The following is a 21,192-nucleotide window of genomic DNA, read 5'->3' on the forward strand; positions in this document are numbered from 1 at the left end:
GCAACTCGTATGTATTGAACACAATGTTTGAAACCATACTTTTTGCCAGCCCTACCAAAAAGTACTTTGGTACTGTTATAGGAGTACCATGTGTGTAAAAATATGGTAGTCATTTGGTATATATCCATATGAGACCATCACTGTACTATGGTACTTTTTGGAAGGGGGTTGACAAAAGATAAATGAATTCACTTACTAGCAGAAAAACAGTAAGTAAAATATTCAGAACTGCATTTTGCATTTTTATTGATTTTAAAATTATTTTTTATTATTTTTGGATTTTACCATTTTGATTTGTATATTTAAAGACATGAATGAATAAATAAATAAATTAGTAAAATTAAGGACAAAAATAATTAAATCACTTTAAATACATAAATATATTTAAAGAAAAAAATAGGTGCCGACCAAATGTGTCAGCCTAATTTAGTAATTTTTTTTATGTGAAGACAGACCATGTCTCATTTGTTGCATGCTATCACAACAGATAAAGATGAGTGTGAAGAGCTGAATGGTGGTTGCCAGCAGACATGTGTGAACACACTCGGTTCGTACCACTGTGAGTGCAGTGAGGGTTTCCGCATACATGCTGATGCTCACACATGCATAGGTAAGATCTCTATAACATGCATAAATGCTCACAAACACACATACTGTACATGGTGGAGAATCTCTCTCAGTCTTGAGTGGCATCTGTTTAGTGATGCATTTGACAGCAAGCTGCCTAAAACTCAACAAACAGTGTTAACACAGCAAGAGAGCTCTGGTTCTGCCGATCTCATCACCCTTAAACAGCCTTTATCCTGTTTTACTGGAGTCTGGATGTGTCATCACTTTGTGACAGGCCTGGCGATGTCATCACAGTGAGACAACAGCTCTGGCCTGTCCCCTAAGACTCCGTAAATCTGCCAACTCAGACACGACATGGAAACATCATCAGTCAGAGAGCGGCAGAGAAGGAATGAGAACCTTCCAAAACTCTCAATATATATACAATCTCCAAACTGGATTTGATTCAGAGATGTTTTCCCTTTATAATAAAAGTTTTCCTTACTTCCTGTCCAAAAAGAAAATCTGAGTTTGTCATTACAAGATTTCTGAATTTTATGTGCTCTAACTGGCATTATTATGGTTAGCTAAAACTAAAAGCATAAAAAACATGCATGTTGCTTAAAATAAAATCAATGTTAACTGTAATAAAATAATAAAATAAAATACCAAACTTTAAAATAAAAAACTTGTTGCAAAGGCAAGATTTCTATTTAATAATTTTTTATTTCTTAAGTTGCAGTACTAAAATAAATTAAAAGTAATTAATAAAATTAATAAATACTATAGACATATTTAAAAAACTAATACAAATGACAAAAACACAACTAAAATACTAAAACTTTAACTAAAAGTAAAGTGAAAATAGAAAACATAAATATAAAGTCAAATTCAAAATATTAACCAAAACTAGTATTTTATTATATATACTAAAACAGCACTGGCTGGAGGAGCGTTAGTAAAGCTAAGGTTACTACAGAGGGATTGTCTTTGTAGTATATGTGTGTAGATGCTTATTTTTGATCATTACATGCATTGTGTGTGTGTGTACGTGACATTTTTCCAGCTGTGAACTCTTGCTCTGTGAAGAATGGCGGCTGTGAGCACAGGTGTGTGGATTTGGGGAACGAGCAGTACATGTGTGAATGTCGCAGCAACTATCAGCTCAAAAGAGATGGCAAACACTGTGAATGTGAGTTCACATACAGTACATACGTTGTCTTTCAATTGCTGTTTTACTGTAGTAATATTGTGATGATTATTGTGTGTGTATGCTGTGTTATTCTCTCAGTGAAGGACCCCTGTAAGGAACATAACGGAGGATGTACTCATATCTGCAGTAATGTGAATGGACAGGCGCAGTGCAGCTGCAGATCAGGATTCAAAATGGGAGATGACTTCAAGAGATGTGAAGGTTCGAGTGCATGACATGTACCCATGTATATGTAGATTTCTTTCCAGAAGAATATTTATTTAACTTTTTATCTTGCGCCAGCTTAGACATTAACAACTGTTATCTGTTTTATGTCATTTTCAAAAACTACCAATAGAATAGTCAATAGCCAATAATATTGTGTAGTTTTCGTCCCCAGAAATGTAATGTCACATTTTCTGTTACTAATTAAATTAAATTAAATTAAATTAAATTAAATTAAATTAAATTAAATTAAATTAAATTAAATTAAATTAAATTTTATTTTATTTTTTTTATTTTTTTATTTTTTTTTTATTTTTACCTGTCAGTGCAATTCCATTGGTCACAGCAAATCTTTGAAAAGAGTTTACAAAGTCTTGAAGTTTGAAAGTTTTTAGGCCTTACAGGCAGACAGATTTATTTTATTTTATTTTATTTTTACCTCCCAGTCCAATTCCATTGGCCACAGAAAATCTCTCTTCAGATGTGCCATAAAACCAACCAACACACACACACACACACACACACACACACACACACACACACACACACACACACACACACACACACACACACACACACACACACACACACACACACACACACACATAATGATCTGCTGTTAGTTACTATGTGTGCAGGCCAGTGTAAGAGTCATGGGTAAACACGATTGTCTGGACCTCATTTATGTCCAGACTTTATGAGACAACCTCAGCTGACCCCATGGAGAGACTTTGACCCCTGCTGTACACACACATGCATTGCCATGCTTACGCATAGACACACACTCATATTGCTGGTATCCTGACTGAATACATTGTGTTTATTTATTAAACACAGTTGTACAGTACAAACTAGTAGTGAGTTTTACACTGACATATCTTCTAACTATCCAAACATTTCCTCTCCCAGACATAGATGAATGTGGGTCTGGTCAGACTAAATGTGCTCACGGCTGTGTTAACGTGCCGGGATCATTCCGTTGTGTGTGTAACCCAGGATTCGAGCTGGGTGCTGATGGGAAACAGTGCTACCGTGAGTACAAATGCACACACTAACATGCGCTCTGTGATTCTTTTAGTGTAATATGAGGTGGAAAACTTAAAACACTGTATTAGACAGTTATTAGATTATCTCAGTAGTTCACTGACATGTGGATTTGGTTTACTGGAGCCAAACAGTCTGTGATTGGTCAGTGTTTTTGACATGCACCAATCAGTGTCTTAATCCTTCAAGCGACATCTGAAATCTCATCTCTTTCGTCACTATTTGACTTTCTTTCCCTGTCTAGCTTTATTATGAAAACTTTCTGTGTCTGTTCGCCTCTTTAAGATGAATCGCTTGATGTATTCCCCAATTGTAAGTCTCTTTGGATAAATGTCTGCTAAATGAATAAATGTAAATGTTAATAATCAAGAGTGATGTATCCTTCAGGTATAGAGATGGAGATCGTGAATGGCTGTGAGAAAAACAACGGGGGCTGCTCCCATCACTGTGAGCACACCACCAGTGGGCCCCTGTGCTCCTGTAACCAAGGTTACCATCTCGCTGATGACCTCAAGACGTGTATAGGTATGGACCCCACTTGATGGTTGTCTAGCAAATCCTTGATGTAAAATGTAGACATTTTAGATTATGAATTATATGTATATTTGCTACAATTATAAAGTCTGGGGTTGTTGAGATTTTATAGAGTTAGGTCACTCAAAAATGAAAATTAGCCCATGTTTTACTCACCCTCAAGGCATCCTAAAAAATTATCCTTGCTCTTCCAAGCTTTAGAATGGGAGTAGGCGGGTTTGTTTCAACAGTCTAATAGATGTGTAATAAAGCATGCGCATCTATAATAAAACATGCCTCTAACTGCTCCATGGGGCCTCCTGTAGCGAATCAATGTGATTTTGTAAGAAAAGTATACATATTTAAAATGTTTAATGAATTTTTTTTTCTCACTTCTGCTGTCATACATACAAACCGCTCCGGTGGATGACATAGGACATTTGCGTCGTGCACGGTGAGATATGCGAGATTGTTTACAGGAGCAAAGGAAGCAAAGTTTCCTTACTTTAGCAAAGGAAAACCAGTCCCCTCTTGGCTTATATCGAACCGTTTGAGGCACGTTTTACTATGGATGCGTGCACTTCATTTGATGTCTTTTGGACTGTTGAACAGAAACACCCATTCTAAAGCTTGGAAGAGCCAAGACAATTTTTAATATAACTCTGATTGGATTCGTCTGAAAGAAGAAAGTCATATAAATGTGGGCTAATTTAAATTTTTGGGTTAACTAACACTTTAATGCTTTTGAAGGAAGTCACTTATACTCACTAAGGCTGCATTTATTTAATCAAAAATACAGTAATAATAATAATAATGTGTAATATTATTACAATATATAATAACTGTTTTCTATTTCAATATTTTTTTAAATGTTCATTCTTGTGCAAAAGTCTTGGGCCACTAGTAATTTCACAGACAAAAATTGTTTCAAGTCTCAATTTCTATCTTTTGCTGTAGTGTCTCAGTTTACATTTCCAAATATTCATTTTGCCATTAATTTTAATAATCCAATGAGATGTTTGTATGCACCTTCCTACAAGGTGTATGCTCCTTCAAGAAACCTTCCTACAAAGCTACCTGAAAAACTATGCGCAATTGTACCTAGGAGAAAAGCTGTTTTAAATGCAGAGGGTGGTCCCACCAAAAATGTATTTGATAAATCAAATTTGATTAAAAAAATAGATAAATAAAATTTATTTATGACACTATTTTTGAAACATTCTTTACTTTACTGCATTTTTATACAAGTGCTAAAAGGCTTTGCTACAGTAAAAAGTCTCACTGGATTATTAAAATTAATGGCAAAATGAATGTTTGGAAATATAAATAGACATTTCCTATTGACACATTACAGAAAAATATATAAATGACTGACTTTAAACCATTTTTGTTGGTGAAAATACTAGTGACCGAAGACTTTTGCACAGTAGCATAATTTATTCCTGTGATGTCAAGAACAGCATTTATAAATGCATCTTTGCTAAATTAACTTCAATATGTACAGGATGATGGTGCCTCGTCTACTATATTATTATAAGGTAAAATTAATGGAATTCAGAAGTTAATGGTAAAATATATATTTAAATAATTCAGTTTAAATGTATGCATTTTGACAATTCAATTGAATAATGGTAGAATGACAGAATTTTAAATGTCCACAAATCCCTAATTAACCATTAGACATATTCATAACAACAGAATATCCACTATTGCTATCATTCAACAACACAAAATGAATAATTTAACTTCAAAATGATTCAGATGGGATAAAAAAAAGATTAACCATACTTATTGGTTTCTGTTGTCTAAACACTGTAAATATTTACCTGCTTTTTAGTTTTAATGTTACATAGTGTTTTTTCTTATAAGAAAATACTTCTGTCGTCCACAGACGTTGATGAGTGTGAAAACGGGGAGGCGTGCTGTAGTCACTACTGTAAGAATTACCCAGGAGGCTATGAGTGCAGCTGTAGACCTGGATACACACCTAACGGCTGCACATGTGATGGTGTGTGTTTAGTTTCATGTCTTCCTTGTTTGATCCTCTCTTAACCAAACCCTTTTTTAACTATCCTTTTTTTAACATACATGCAAATTAAGATATTTTTCCTAGTTTTCCTCATAAATTGACTGTTTGAAGTTTACTTAAGCACATTTAGTGTATCATGAAAACTGTTTTAATATGAATCTTTCTCTTCAGACATTGACGAGTGTGTATCCGAGACGTCAGGATGTTCTCAGTACTGTGTGAACACGCTGGGCTCCTATGAGTGTTTCTGTCAGGTGGGCTTCAGACTGGACCACGACCAGAAATCATGCTTGCGTGAGTACAAGTTTAACTGGCTTTATGTAGTGTTGACTTCATAGTCAGGAAGTGATGCACAGACTTCATAATGAAGTTATAAACAAGAGTATTATTAACACCCAGAAGACATGTTTTAAGTTGGCAAAAAGTTATTAAAAAAAAAAAAAAAATATATATATATATATATATATATATATATATATATATTAGTTTGTTTTGTTATATGTCAAATAATATATATTTTTTATTTTCTGTTTTCATTATAAAATAAAGTATTAAAAGATAACTTTTTATTTGATTTGAGTTAGTTGTCTCTGTATTTGTAGTTTTGTAGTTGTCTCTATTTGTCCGTCTCTTTTGTTCTTTAACATTTTGTGTGTTTAGCTCTCTATGAGAGGGAATTGGAGGAGGAGGAAGAAGAAGAGGAAGAGGTTGTCGGCAGTGAAGATGAGGCGGGGGTTCTACATTTGCCGGACTTGCTGTTCCGTCGCCCCCCTCAACTGCTGCATTACACCGCTGCTTTAAGTAGACCGTATGATGACGACACATACACCTATGACCCAGAGCACCCACAAAACCTTGAAGAGAGACAGGAGCTGACCGTCATCAGCAAGATTGGTACGAGAAACCTAGAATGTTAACATAAACTGTGACATAAACATACAGAGATAAGGACTTATGAATATGTTAATCTCTCTGTATCAGTGTGTGAGGAGGGTTCATTCGGTGACGACTGTGGTGTGAGCTGTGAGGACTGTGCTAATGGAGGAGTGTGTGCGTCAGAGAGGGATCGCTGTGTATGTGGACCTGGCTGGACGGGGGTCACCTGTAATGACAGTGAGTGTCTTTATTCTCTACTATCACTGACCTCTGACCTGAACAGAAGCCTTGAGGAAACACAGCTACACTGTTAAGGTTTATTTACAAAAAGCGAGACATTTTTACACAAAACATGCCAAGTATGATTTTACATTGAACTCCCACAGACTCTGAGATATCATAATGCAAAAGATTATTTATTAGAGGCTAAGTTAACTTATTTCTTATTATATTTTTTAGATGGCAAACAACAAAACTATTCAGAGCAGGGTTATTATAGTTAACTAAAACTAAAACCATAAGAATATTTTCATTACTTTAAATAAACATTCAATATATAAAATAAAAACTTATTTCAGGTAGTTGCCGAGGCAATTTCTGTCATTTTAATTTAGTTTAACCTGATTGACTAAAATAACTAAAACTAAAACAGAAATAAAATTGAATAAAAACTATATAGATGTGTTTGAAAAAAAATCTACAAAAAATTAAAACAAAAATGCAAAAACTTTAAATGCAATTAAAATGAAACGTGACAAAATAAATGTAAAAACTAATCAAAAATATTAATAAAAGCTATCTCAGGGATATTTAACTGCTTTAGAGACAAATCAGCATCAAGAAAACACATTTATACATACAGTATACATTGAATTAAAAAAGTTAATTTAGATGTTTCCGGAAAAAGCACATTTTGATGACTGAATATTGGAGTCAATATAAAACCTAAATTCAGGATATCTTGAAATGCGTGTTCCATTTTTCCTGTTTTTCTTTTTGTCCTCATCTAGCTCTAGCTGTAGTCCTCCTCTGTTTACCTTTACTTATACAGAAATCCCATCAAGCCCTTAAGTGGAGCAGTTCCATGACTCTAAGCACAGTACTTCCTGTAGGGTAGTTTATAACATAAATCGACAGCGTGCTGGAGAGCTGCAGCCCTAAGAGCACCTCCCCACCCATCATTGTGAATTCACATGAGTGCAGTTTTCCATACCGTCCCATTTTTAATGCAGCCTAAAATCAACAGAAAGTACAGTGGCTGCTGTATTTCTCTTTCTCCCTGGTTCCTCGGAGAACCCTAAACATTTATTTACTTTGCATTCTCTCTCTCCTTTAGCTTGTGCTGAGGGCACATATGGCGTTCTGTGTAACAGTCTGTGTGTTTGTAAGAACGGGGGCCGCTGTGACCCAGTGACGGGGAAGTGCTTGTGTCCTCCAGGAGTCCACGGTCTGCACTGTGAAAACGGTACAGCACACATGCTTTATGTATCCTCTTCTCTTTAACATCTTCCATTTTTCATGGCTTGTGACATTTCATCTTTCCTTTCTACTTACTGTATGTCATATTTCAATATTCATAACTTTTTTTTTTTTTTTTTTTACTTTTGTAACGTTCCACCTTTCCATCTTTTCATGTTGTCTCATGAGGAAAGAAGAGAGGAATATATGTATTTCTTTTTCTTTCCCCACTTTTAGTCTTTTTTATGCTTGTTTGCTACTCTATTAGTGTCTCATTCCCATTACGGCACAATATATTTCAGTTTTAGAAGTAAAGAAACTTTGTGTATTTTTAGGTCTGTAACTGTTGATCATTTCTATAATTTTACTTTGATTCCAGTTCATTAAGGACTATTTCCTGTGGTGTGAATAAAAATACACTACCATTGAAAAGTGTGGGGCCAGTGTTTTTAATTTTAAGATAGGAAATATAAAATATATTATTTTAAAATGCCATTTTATATATTGTAATAATATTTTGCGATATTGGTGTTTTTTTCTGATTTTCTGTAGTTTTTTGTAACTTTAGAATTTTAATGTTCTTTAAAATATATGATGTGTATGATCAAAAAAAAAAAAAAAAACTCACAAAAGAGTCTGCTAAATGATTAAATGTAGAAATATATGCAAAGCATCCATCAGTAGACTAACTGGAGTTCTCCTTCCTGTCCACTTCCTCTCTGTCTGCCCTTGGCTTTTCCTTGTCTTCATCACATCATCCATCAACCTCATCTCTCCCAGCTGTCTCTGAAATTCCTCTCAGCTCAGACCTGATAATTCCATCTTGACAAGAGCATGTGATGTAATGTACCTTATGGAACACCAGATGAACATTGTGGAATTTCACTGATGTTCCCTGTGATGTCATCAGGTTGTCCGCAGGGTTTCTATGGGAGGTTCTGTCACAGGAAGTGTAGCTGCCCCAGTAATGGACGCTGCCATCGTCTGTATGGAGGGTGTCTTTGCACACCTGGCCTCTACGGCAAATTCTGCCACCTGCGTAAGTACGCTAACATAGCACGTTAGTGTCAAAATGGTTACTTTAATTAATTTGAGGTATAGTAAAATAGTGTTTCTCCACATCAGCATGTCCCAAATGGACCCACGGTGCGGGTTGCTCGGAGGAATGCCAGTGTGCGCAGGAAAACTCACTTTCTTGTGATCCACAAAAAGGCACCTGCATTTGTAAACCTGGTTACAGTGGTGACCGCTGTCAGGAAGGTAGGTGATGTTTCTACAGCCATTTGAGATTGTTGTTTCTGACAGGTACATGGAGATATATATTGTGTTCCTGTGTAGAATGTGATGACGGATACTACGGCCTTGGCTGCCACGAGCGATGTAACTGCTCTGCTGGTGAGCCATGTGACCCTAAAACTGGAGAGTGCCAGAAGACGTGCCCAGCCGGATACCATGGAGAGAAATGCCAGCTGGGTAAGACTCACAATCATACACAAAGTCTGAGAAGGCAATACTACTCTGCTACTTATTGCAGTATAGTTTGTGGTCAGCAGTCTTGGGAAGGTTACTTTGGAAGTGTAAGTTACAGATGACAATTTACCCTATTCAAAAGGTATGTAACTATTTCAATTACTTTATTTATTATTACTTTTCTAAATTTCTAATGAATGTTTTCAACTGTTAATCATTTTGAAACATTTAACACAGGTTGGGTTAACCTTACAATATTACTCAACACTGATTACTGTCAGACTTTACAAATCCTTTATCACTTGAATTAAGAATTAAGAAGTGCAGCCACCACAAAATCAGACTTTAGCGCTTATTTTTAATTTGAGATCGTTCTGAGGTTAAATACAGATTTAAAATCATAACAACACATAGGTTAATAGCTGTGACACTGTTTTTGAAATTAAATCTTTGCATAGCTATGATAGGAAACTCTTGCATCTAACAATGCCTTTGAAAAAACAGCTAATCTTAAAAAATAAAGCATATACATAAAACCAAACAGTTATTAAATAAGCATGTGTCCTACACTTTGTCCTAAACTCCTGAAACATTGGTGTCTCATATTTTAGAACAGTTTTTTTCTTTGGGAAAGAAATCAATCAAATCTGTAATCATTAACATTTTCATAAGTAACTGTAATTTAGTTACATTTTTCAAATGGGTCACTTTTCAAATGGGACAAAAATGGCTGTGCACCGCCCTCTAGTGACTATCAGATGTCAGTACATAGAACTGCTTTAATGGCTCAGTTATTTTAATAGCACAATAATATCTGACTGTGACCTGTCAATCATCAGGCAATATTACCTTTTTAAAATTCAAAGGAGCAGATGCACTAAACATTCACACATGACAACGTGCTGACAGATGGAAGTTGCAGTCATTTCATAGTGTCAATCAGTTTATTGTGTTAAAAAGAGAGTCACGGAATGTTTTATGTAGTTAGATTTATGCTGGCCTTCTCTGTTATATTATGAAAATGATATATTATCACACACTATGTGTGAGTGTGTTTATAAATGGGTTTTCCTTCTGTTCGCCGAAGAGAGAAATGAATGAATTTGAAAAGAGCATCATGTTTTAATAATATTTGAAGTGTCTGTTTTAGCTATTTCTTTCTTGATCACTTACATAAATTTTTTAGTCTTAATGGCTTAAACAGATCGTGGTTTGGTCTTGCTAAAACAGGCTCTTTTATCCCATCCTCAGGGGGGGATTCTGGGTAATTGAAGTAAGCTCTTCAAGAAAAAGAAGGAGTGAGTGTATTCAGACAGGATAGACAGAACCACATTGCTTCTGTTAGCTCGTCTGTTACCTGTCACCTCATTTTCACCGAACAGATTTTAAACCTTGTTTTCACCGAACAAACAACATTGCGGTTTCTGTCTCTTTCTATGTGAATCTGGCTCATACTGTAATAGTAATAAATATTGATTTTAATGACAAGAACTAATTATTTTAACATGTGGTAACATAAAAATAACAATTTTTTTTTTAAACAAATACAATAAAAAAAGAGACATCCAACAGGACATTAATAAATGTACAGATAGTAGTCTTTAAAGTGTGTTTGCAATCTCAAATCTTAAATCGGTATGATTTGATTCGTTATATGAATTCAAATGAATAATGAACATCCTCTTTGTAGTGTGTGAGGCAGGTTTTTGGGGTGTAGGCTGTGCCAGTGTGTGTCATTGTGGCAGTAATGCAGTAACCTGTGAGGCCAGCAGTGGGCGCTGTGTGTGTGAGGCTGGATACACTGGAGAACAATGTGACAAGAGTGAGTCTGTTCTGTTTCTTTTTAATTCGTTCTTCTTTAAATGTTTTATTCTTTTCAGCTATGCGCTATTTAATTGGTACAACATGTAAAAGTTCAAGTTCAAAAGTTAAATCTGATGCTAATTAAGATGCAAATGCTGCCCCCTTGTGTCAACACAATACAACTACAGACAGAACTAACTGAGCATTAAACTAAAACCATGCTAAAATACTACTCTTACTAGTTCTTAAGTATATAGTATGCATAATGTGCATGGTATGCTAAATTAGGAAACAATACATATTGCATACATACCTACAATATTAGACCAAAGTAAACAAGAGAGTGCAATGTGTGAGATACTGTATCCCACAATGCAGTGCAGCTGATTTGACCTTCCATTTTCACTGTGAAAGTAATTATAGATATAATTTTCAACATTTTTAATATGTTTTGTTTTTGAAAATGATCATTATTACCAAATTGATGACTGGACCACCCACATTAAGTACTATCTGTAATTTTTATCAAAATATATAAAAAAAAAAAAAACATGTGCAGTGCAGTATTAAGTATTTCAGTGTCATATAATATTATTTATATGCTATTTTAATATTTATTCATATTTTAATTAGCTTTTATTTTTATCAGTGCTGTCAAATGATTAATTGCATTAATCACATCCAAAATAAAAGTTTTTGTTTACATACTATATGGATATACATAGTTTATTTATTATGTATATATAATTACACACACATACAGTATATATTTATATAATTTATATATTACGTTTATATATATTATAATATAGCATAGATATATAGATATATATATATATATATATATATATATATATATATATAAATATAGCATATTTTTCTTAAATTTATACATGCATTTTGTAATAAAAAAAAAAAAAAAAAACACACAAAACACTATAATAATTAAATAAAGAAAAACTTTTATTTTGGATGCGATTAATCTTGTGACAGCACTAATTTTTATATTCACAGTTATCATTTTAGTTTTAGTTTGTTGTCGTCATGTTAATATTTGCTTTTGTCAGTTTTTATTTGTTTTTTATATTTCTATTTAATTTTAATTTATTTTTATTTCAGAATTAATTTTAATACTTAAACTTTAAACTTATTTCTAATTTTAAGTTTTTTAAGGTTTTTATATTATTATTATTATTTCAACCTTATTTCAATGACTAAAATCAAATTTTGATATTTTTAGTTTTAGTTAACAATAACAAGACTGTAGTATTGAGCTAATATTTTATTCTGAACACAGCAATCGTGCATACTTAATTTCCAGTCATTTCTGTACATGCATACTCAATCTAAATATCTAAATCTGATGCTTTTGTGTCAGAGTGTCCTGAGGGCCATTATGGAGCAGAGTGTAAACTAGCGTGTGAGTGTGAGAACGGAGCCGAATGTGACCACGTCAGCGGAGCTTGTACCTGTGCCGCCGGCTGGGTGGGATCACACTGTGAAAAGAGTGAGTTACAAACAAATACATCCAAATTCAAAAATGGTCAGTGATATATGTGAAGAAAAACATTTATTTAAATGCATATTATATCTTATTTTCCCGAACATCTCTCTTTTTCCTCATAAGTACTGTTTTCATACCTCTAATGCACTGGGGCCTCTTCTTCACCAGAGAAACAGGAAGTCTCAATCAGTCTGAGAGGGCAACCCACCCATCATGCAATCTGAGTGTGTGTCTGTGTTTAAAATGGAATGTTTTTGATTCCCATCTGCTCATTGAAACACTCACTCATCACACACAGTCAAGCAACTTGAAAACACACAAAAAATGTTTGTTTAGTGTGTCATAATGACATCAGCGCAGGAAACTAAGATCATATGTTTAAAAAACATGACGTTAATAAGAACTAGAAGCAGGTATGAAGGTTTTGCCCTCAATGACCTAAAGGTACAGAGTCATATCTGCCTTCTAGTGGTTAATCTGAGCCACTGACTAAACATCTCTCTCTCTCACACACACACACACACACACACAGACACACCCTGCTGGATGCATGACAGCATCCTCTGCTTAATGAGACAGCCACATCCAGCTGCTGCACTTTATTGGAAAACCACAATGCACAGACATACACACAGTGCCAAACATAGAAGCCGAGTCCTATCTTAGCTAGAAAAAAAAACACCACATGTAAACACACACACACACACACACACACACACACATACAAACATACAAGATGCACGGACAGGCAAAATGGCTCATACCTTAACAGATTCCATGCATGTGTTTTTTGCACCATTTTTAGCATCACACAATATTCAATCTACAGCCGCATTTTACTAGTTTGCAGTCTGATTCTAATATGATTAGATTATTAGCTGACCACAGAATAATAGCAAGAAAGCAACTATTGAGTTGTCCACAAGGGCTGAAAGGAATAACGTGCTTGCAACCAGTGTAGCCTATTTTACAAACAAATGACCCTTTGAAACCAATTCTTCTTAGTAAATCACAAACATACAGTGAAACCAGTGTTACTTGATTCACGAACAAATAAACCTTATGAACTAATAAATCTTTTTTAGTGAATCAAAAACATACTGCACATGCAGTGTTGTCTAATTCATAAACAAATGTTTCTTAAGAGCTGATCCTTTTGTAGTGATTTAGAAATATACCGCTGAACCAGTGTAGTTTGATTCACAAACAAATGACTCCCATGAACTGATCCTTTTTTTACTGAGTCAAAAACATACAGCACAACCAGTGTAATCTGATTCACATACTGACTCTTAAACCATTTTACCTAATTGCTAGATGTTTTTTTAACATATAATTTAAGTTTCCTGCATTGATGTCATCATGACACATTAAAAAAAAACTGTGTGTGATGAGTGAGTGTTTCAATGGGTGAACAGGAATCAAAAAAATAAATTTTTTCCAAACATACAAGCCGCAACCAGTGTAGTTTCATGAATGAGTGACTCTTTTGAACTGATCCTAAATTAGAGCATTAAAAACATAGAGTCTTTGGTCTGATTCACAAACAAATTATAAGATGATCTTTTTTAAACCAGTTATTTTGTAGTAAATCAAATAGATACAGCGTGATCAGTGTAGTCCAATTCATGAACAAATTATTCTTTTACTAACAAGTTATTTTATAGTGAAGCTAAAACAGAGCGTGATCAGTGTAGTCCGATTCATGAACAAATGATTCTTTTAATAACCAGTTCTTTTATAGTGAAACGAAAACATGCAGCATGATCAGTGTAGTCCAATTCATTAACAAATGACCCTTTTAAATGAGTTCTTTTTAGTTAATCAGAAATATACAGCATGAAAAAATAATGACCCTCCTGAGACGATCCTTGTCAGTGAATCAGAAACATGCAGCATAACCAGTGTACTCCCAATCACGACAAATCTTGCAGAAAAGTATCTTTCTTCAAAGAAAGGAAGTAAGCCAAAATAACTTCCTGTACCCATGTGATCTGGTTGAGGGAGTATATGATAACCAGTGCCGACAGAATGGATCTAGATTCTGCACGGCAGAGGAAAAGAATAGTAGAACTGTCCAAAATCAACTGAAATCCTACAACGAGAAATTGGACGGGGCAAAATCAGGTCTTAGGGGACCAGTAGCGTTCCGTTTCCATCTGTATCAACACCACTGCCATCGATTTAGCACATTTTTTTGGTTTATAGTGGACTTTTACATTCACAGATTTCATACATTAAATCAGGCTGTGACTACAGAGATCAGGTCTCCGCAGGCCCACAGTTCCACCCTGTCCGTTTTGGGACGTTTTCAACTCAGTAGTTCATCTGGATGTAACCAAGCAGTTCCACTCATGTTCCATAGACTCAGATCTCTTCCATGCTTCTTAATCATACAAACCGACTGAATAACAGCACACACACACACATACACACACATGTGGCGGGTCTTTAGCAAGCTCTTGAGTGCTATCATAAGGCTCCATCTCTGAAGGCCTCAGCCGTGAAACACATTTTACCGGCTGCAGCCGATCACAACCATCCGCTGCCGTTACACGCTCACGCACACGCGCTTTACAAGATCTTATCAGGCTGATGGAATACAAGACCGATCTCCTGTGATCGCGTGCATCTGCGTGCCATATGCGTGTTTGTATGGATGTCTGTCTACACTTGAGCTCAAACAGAGAGACTCCGATTTCATTTGCGTGTGTGTGTGTGTGTGTGTGTGTGTGTGAATGAGTGGAGTTTGTACAAAGTGTACTGTAGTTTCATGTTGGATACGCTATGCTAACAAAGGCAATGTTTCTAAACAAAAGCAAACAAAATCACGTATGTTTTTCAAAGAAGCAAACTTCTAAAGTTTTGATTTGGATAATCTTATCACTGTCAAACAACCAGACAAGAAGAGCAGAAAGTGTTCAAACTTTTCGTAAAATCTTATGAATCTTCTTAAAAATATTGCTATTACATATTAAAATATATTCATTATATTTTAAGTTTTAAAAAACTGAACATCAATAAGAAGTGAATGTTAATGTATGTATTGTGGCCCTGTTGTACATGGATTATCATGCATGCTTTCCAAAGAAAATAAGTCATATATAATAGCTTGCTTTGTCTTTGTTCATCTGGCTTTATTATGGTGTGCAACACTCACTTTCACAATTTTATCAATTTTATTTATTTTTGTTAATTTAATTTTAGGTATATTTCTCTACTTAGAAAATAAGCCTGTTGGCAGTGTGTTCTAGTTGCCTTAATATTTTGTTTTGTTTTGTTTTGTTTTATTTTGATAAGCAAACATTTAAAGCAAGAAGAATTCATTTTAGCCACTAGATTTTGTGCATGAAGTGTGAGCTTTAGATGAAAAAAATATCCGATATTCATAAACCAAACATTTTATTTTAGCTAAATGAGCATATTTATTTAAATTTATTTTATTTTAATATATATTTTTTTGTTATTTTTAATTTAATTTAATTTTATTTTTCTAAGCAATAACCATTTTAACCAGGTGCACTACATTTTATGTGAGTTTTACATAAAAGCCAGAGATTTAAGTGAGAAAAAATGTGAGTTCAGGGAATATTTGCACAGGAGGCACATTTCTGTATCCAGACAGTGAACCTGTGGACTCAGCAGGTGTTTTAGTTTCCTAGAAATGTCTGTCTGTCTGTCTTCCTCACACACACGTTGGCTTTGTTGTGGTGAGGATGTGCTGCACATGTGGCGAATGAGATCACGCAATTAATGCTGATGAGAGCAATTCACACGCTGAGAATTCGGTAGGTAATGAGACATGAAAAAGAAAGATGAGCAGGACGAAGGGATGAAAGATGAATACATCCACACGGATACTAGTAAAACACTAACATAATTATATCCGAATCAGAATGCTGACATCCTGTTGGCTCTTGTGAGCATGACTTTCCAGTGATGCACTGCTCATTATAACGCACACACAGACGCTGCTGACTCAAATCTCCTCTCCTCCATAGGATGTCCTGTTGGGTTTTACGGGCAGGACTGTGTGCAGATGTGCCAGTGCGGGAACGAGGCCCAGTGTCACCACATCACAGGCGCCTGCCGCTGCACCCCCGGCTGGGCACCACCGCAGTGCATTCTGGGTAAGCCACCCACATCATTAAAACGGGGTGTGATTGGAGGCTCATCTCCGGCTGAACGTTGCATCCTCGCACAGAAATAACCCAACGATCTCTCAAACCGGCTCACCCAAACACAGGCCTCCTAGACAGTTTATCACCTAACAGACACGGATGATACATTTCTTAAAGCATGTGTTTGTGCGTATTAAGAGTGGATAAAGCTACCCGGTGGGGTGCAGAAAGGTTAAATGCACCAATGTTTTTAATCGGCATATCTCATCTGTGTATGTTTGTGTTTACTGTGGAAGGATGCTTTTTAGGAGCGTTCCGTTTGTGCGTCTGTCAGTATTTTATTAGGCTAAGATGCTTTTTAAAGAGAGCTCTGCGGCACATTGGTTTAGTACCATATGTCTTCTCATGCAATCTCCCGTCAGTAGTTTAATAGATCAGGGGCCCAATAAAGATTTATCTCTCTTTCTGCTTCACTCTCCCTCTCTTTTTAATGAAGTGAGGTTTGTGTTAAAGATCCCTCTCTCAGAAGTTTTATTTTTACATCTGGCTTTCCCATGACATGTTTTGCAGGGTAATCTCGACCGTGATGAAACCTCTCTGGAGTCAAATGATGTTATTATTTAGTTTTGTGGCACTCTTTTTTTGTAAAGAATGCAATTCATAAATCGTTATTTTGATTTGCGTCTGCTTTTTATCGTTTGTTATTTTATAGTTTTGCAGTAGCGTTGGTCTACTAAAACTAATGCAGTCAGGCTAAGTCCAAATCACTTACAGGCATCACGTAAAGTGTGTTAAAACACATTTTTGCCTCAAGAATAATTTTCGTATTTGGTGTAGATATATTATGTTATCTGGACACATAAAGATTTTTTTTTTACTCTTCAGATGCTCATATACTGGGTTATTTTATGTCACACTGGGTGCCTGGAGAGCTTTACAATTTTTTTTTTTTTTTATATTTAAAAACACTAACAACACTAACACTACCCAAAAAAATTAGAATTCAATAAAATAATATATCTTTCATTTAAGAAACAAAGCATTAAATTGATTAAAAAGCATTAAAAAGCTGTTTTTTTCTTTCTATTCATCGAAGAATCCCACAGAAAATGTATCACAGTTTCCAGAAAAATATTAAGCAGCACAACTGTTTTCAACATAGATAATAAAAATTATTTTTGGCCACTAAATCAGCATGTTATAATGATTTTTGAAGGATCGTATGTTACTAAAGACTCAAGAAACTTTTGAATGACATGAGTGTTAAAACAGATCAGTAGCTGATTTACAATGAAATGTGAAAATGAATGACAGTTACATGACATTTCTATTTATGAACTATATACTCTATTTATGAACTTACTAATATACTGTTAAACATAAGATGGGCATTGGGAACATCTAGAATAGAACATCTGTTTCATCACATCATTTTGCATTGCACAAAGTGCTACATATTTAGATTTTTAAAAGTTTGTTTTGATTCAAATATGTGTTTTATATGTGTTCTAGCCTGTCAAGCAGGAACATTTGGTCCCAACTGCAGTCAATCATGTGGCTGCCACAACGGAGGGTCATGTGACCCGGTGAGTGGCCAGTGCAGGTGCACACCTGGGTGGACAGGAACCAGCTGCCAACAGAGTGAGCTAAAACACACACATACTCAAATGTAAAATACTCACATTTAATGTAATATTATTGAATGACTATATATAAACAGCCTTTCTCTTATAGAAAACACACAAACATGTGCGTCACCATCCAAAGACCCTATATTCTCATAAACACATCTGTCTCTCTCTCACAGACTCACTCAGAGTGCTTTATTTGGCTGTAGTTAGTAAGATGTAAGTGATTATGGTGATTTATAGTGAGGAGTTTGTAAGCACTGATAGCAGCGATTCACATGTCATCACACAAATTACTGTATTCTGTCTCCATTACACACTGGAATGTTCACATGGGTGAACGCGGGCCACTCACTCCGCGATCCATCTGCTTTCTCTCTCACTGTCTGTATGGTTTGTGTATAGCCTGTGCATCTGGATGGTTCGGTAGGAACTGTGAGCAAAGATGCATCTGTCCAGTGGGTGTGGCCTGTGATCATGTGACGGGCAGATGTGGCTGCCCTGGAGGGTACACTGGGAACAGCTGTGAGACGAGTAAGATCTCTCTCATTTCATTCATCCTACTGATTCATAAGACAATTTTTAAAATAGCAAGAACTACCTCTAAAACCAGCTGTAAGACCATAACTCAGTACTTCATATAGACTAATATATATTAAACAGATACAATATAAATATTTTTCTATACACTGCCACTCAAAAGTTTGGGGTCGGTAAGATTTGTAAAAAAATGTTTTGAAAGAAGTCTCTTATGCTCACCAAGGCTGCATTTATTTGATCAAAAATACAGTAAAAACAGTAATTCTGTGAAATATTATTACAATTTAAAATATTTCTTTCTGTTTTAATATATTTTAGAATGTAATTTGTTCCTGTGATGTCAAAGCTGAATTTTCTGCAGCCATTACTCAGTCAGTTACATGATCCTTCAGAAATCTTGCAAATACTCTCATTTGGTGCTCTAGAAAGAGTTTTGTTACTATCTGCTTCATATTTTTGTGGAAACTGTAATACATTTCAAAATAGAATACATGAATAGAAAGTTCAAAAGAAAAGTGTTTATTCAATTACTTATTTCAAATCAGCAACAAAATTTATTTGCTTTTAATATAAAAGTTCTATTTTTGGCAAATGTAAAAGCCCTTTCGCACCAAAAGCCTCAGGCTGAAGGAAATGTAAATTCACGTCTGTACAGTAGAACACAGAAGAAGAGAGTTCAACAATCTTCAGCAATAAAAAAAGATGAAGAAATGTTAGTTTATCTTGTGTAATTTTTGCTTATTAGTATGGTTGAATTGGATCATCACAGGTCAGCTAATTGGTTAATAAAATGGGATTAAATACATACAGGATATTTGTATTATTTAACATATTTAATTATTGCAGCTTTGAGTCATATTTTGAGTTGCTTTTAACTGTTTTTATTAATTTCGAGGAAAACTAAATGAATTAATGAATGTTCACATTTATTCTAGAACTAAAGTAACATCTTACTCCCGATTTCTCTCAACAAGAGGACAGGAGAGCTTTCAGTGAATAAATGGGGGAAAAAAAGTAACTGGTGTTACTTATTTAAAAAAAGTAACTCTAATTGTAAATAAGAGGTAATGCGTTACTTTACTAGTTAATTTAAACAAGTAATCTAATTACGTAACTTGCGTTACTTGTAATGCGTTACCCCCAACATTGCTCCTAATTCTATAATGTTGCCCATTTTGTAAGAGTACTCAAGAACCAATCATCTGTTCTTTTATACATCCATTCATCTGAGCAGCTTAATCAAAACGAAGGGAGAGGAAGTTTTACAATCATTTTTAATTTAAGGTTTAATTTTTTTTTTACAGCAATGTTTCATTCTATTCATCATGCCAAAAAGATGTACAAACAGCCATATGCACACTTCTATCGCTTGTAATTCACATCTCCCTGTGTCTCTCTATCATTTTTACATTACACACGCTGGGGTTTAGCTCCCCGACTCTCTTTCAACACCCGCCCACCCCTCTCACTCTCTCTTTCTCTCTCTCTGTGGATGTGAGACATCTGATAAAGGTTAGCGCTGAGTGGCCAACTCAAACAGCAGGCTTTGTTTTCGTCTGTGTAAGGATAAGAAGTCTGGAACACACACACACACTGCAGCAGACATGGCTAATGACAACAGTCTAATTATTCTCTTTAGTCTGGAGTCTGAACTTATCTCTTACACATGCCGGTGGGGTGAATACACAAACACGCACACATGTATACATGAACATACACTGATCTGTGTTAGTCTTAACAATACGGATGCCACTGAGCCCAGTTGACAGCCCTATCTCTTGTCCAGAGGGGCCAGTACTGCTTTTTCTTCACTACATGCTTGTTTGTTGTGTTTTTATGTCTTGGAGACTTTCTATCATGACAACTTTAGGAAGATGGTAATGGATATGACAATGTTAATGTATTTGGTCTTGGCAGAATAGATCTTCTACGCTGCAGAATAGCTGCTGCTGTTGGTTATTGCTGTTGTTGTAGATTATTGTTGCTGCTGCTGCTGCAAAGCAAGTACAGGAACTTGCTACTACCAATATATACGTGATACAGCGCTGTGAGTAGCCTACATACTGCTGCACAATTAGCATATATAATAACCTGTATCAGACCTATACAGGTGGAGCTGGGGAGGTGGAGGGTTTTAGAGGAACTCTGAAAGTGTGTTGCGAAAACCCATTAAAATGTAAAGCAGTAAACTCATTGGCTGCATATGCAACATGAATTAATCAGCTTGTGTTAAGTAGTTT

General features: G+C 35.2%; 1 protein-coding gene across 2 annotated transcripts in view; it reads left to right on the plus strand.

Moving 5' to 3' along the window:
- Positions 1-21,192, plus strand: part of megf6 (multiple EGF like domains 6) — a 50,472-nt gene that overhangs the window by 18,009 nt on the left and 11,271 nt on the right. The window contains exons 6-23 of one of the 2 annotated variants that reach the window (XM_042739870.1): positions 488-610; positions 1,616-1,741; positions 1,841-1,963; positions 2,876-2,998; positions 3,398-3,535; positions 5,415-5,531; positions 5,724-5,846; positions 6,213-6,446; positions 6,534-6,665; positions 7,765-7,893; positions 8,797-8,925; positions 9,012-9,146; positions 9,225-9,359; positions 11,047-11,178; positions 12,538-12,666; positions 16,665-16,793; positions 18,297-18,425; positions 18,818-18,946. In XM_042739870.1, coding sequence (XP_042595804.1) covers positions 488-610; positions 1,616-1,741; positions 1,841-1,963; positions 2,876-2,998; positions 3,398-3,535; positions 5,415-5,531; positions 5,724-5,846; positions 6,213-6,446; positions 6,534-6,665; positions 7,765-7,893; positions 8,797-8,925; positions 9,012-9,146; positions 9,225-9,359; positions 11,047-11,178; positions 12,538-12,666; positions 16,665-16,793; positions 18,297-18,425; positions 18,818-18,946 — 2,415 coding nt within the window. The remainder of the gene's footprint in view (positions 1-487; positions 611-1,615; positions 1,742-1,840; positions 1,964-2,875; positions 2,999-3,397; positions 3,536-5,414; positions 5,532-5,723; positions 5,847-6,212; positions 6,447-6,533; positions 6,666-7,764; positions 7,894-8,796; positions 8,926-9,011; positions 9,147-9,224; positions 9,360-11,046; positions 11,179-12,537; positions 12,667-16,664; positions 16,794-18,296; positions 18,426-18,817; positions 18,947-21,192) is intronic. The other variant, XM_042739871.1, reaches the window with a different exon arrangement.

This window comes from Cyprinus carpio, chromosome B15, assembly GCF_018340385.1.
Source record: "Cyprinus carpio isolate SPL01 chromosome B15, ASM1834038v1, whole genome shotgun sequence".
In the NCBI taxonomy this organism is placed as follows: domain Eukaryota; kingdom Metazoa; phylum Chordata; class Actinopteri; order Cypriniformes; family Cyprinidae; genus Cyprinus; species Cyprinus carpio.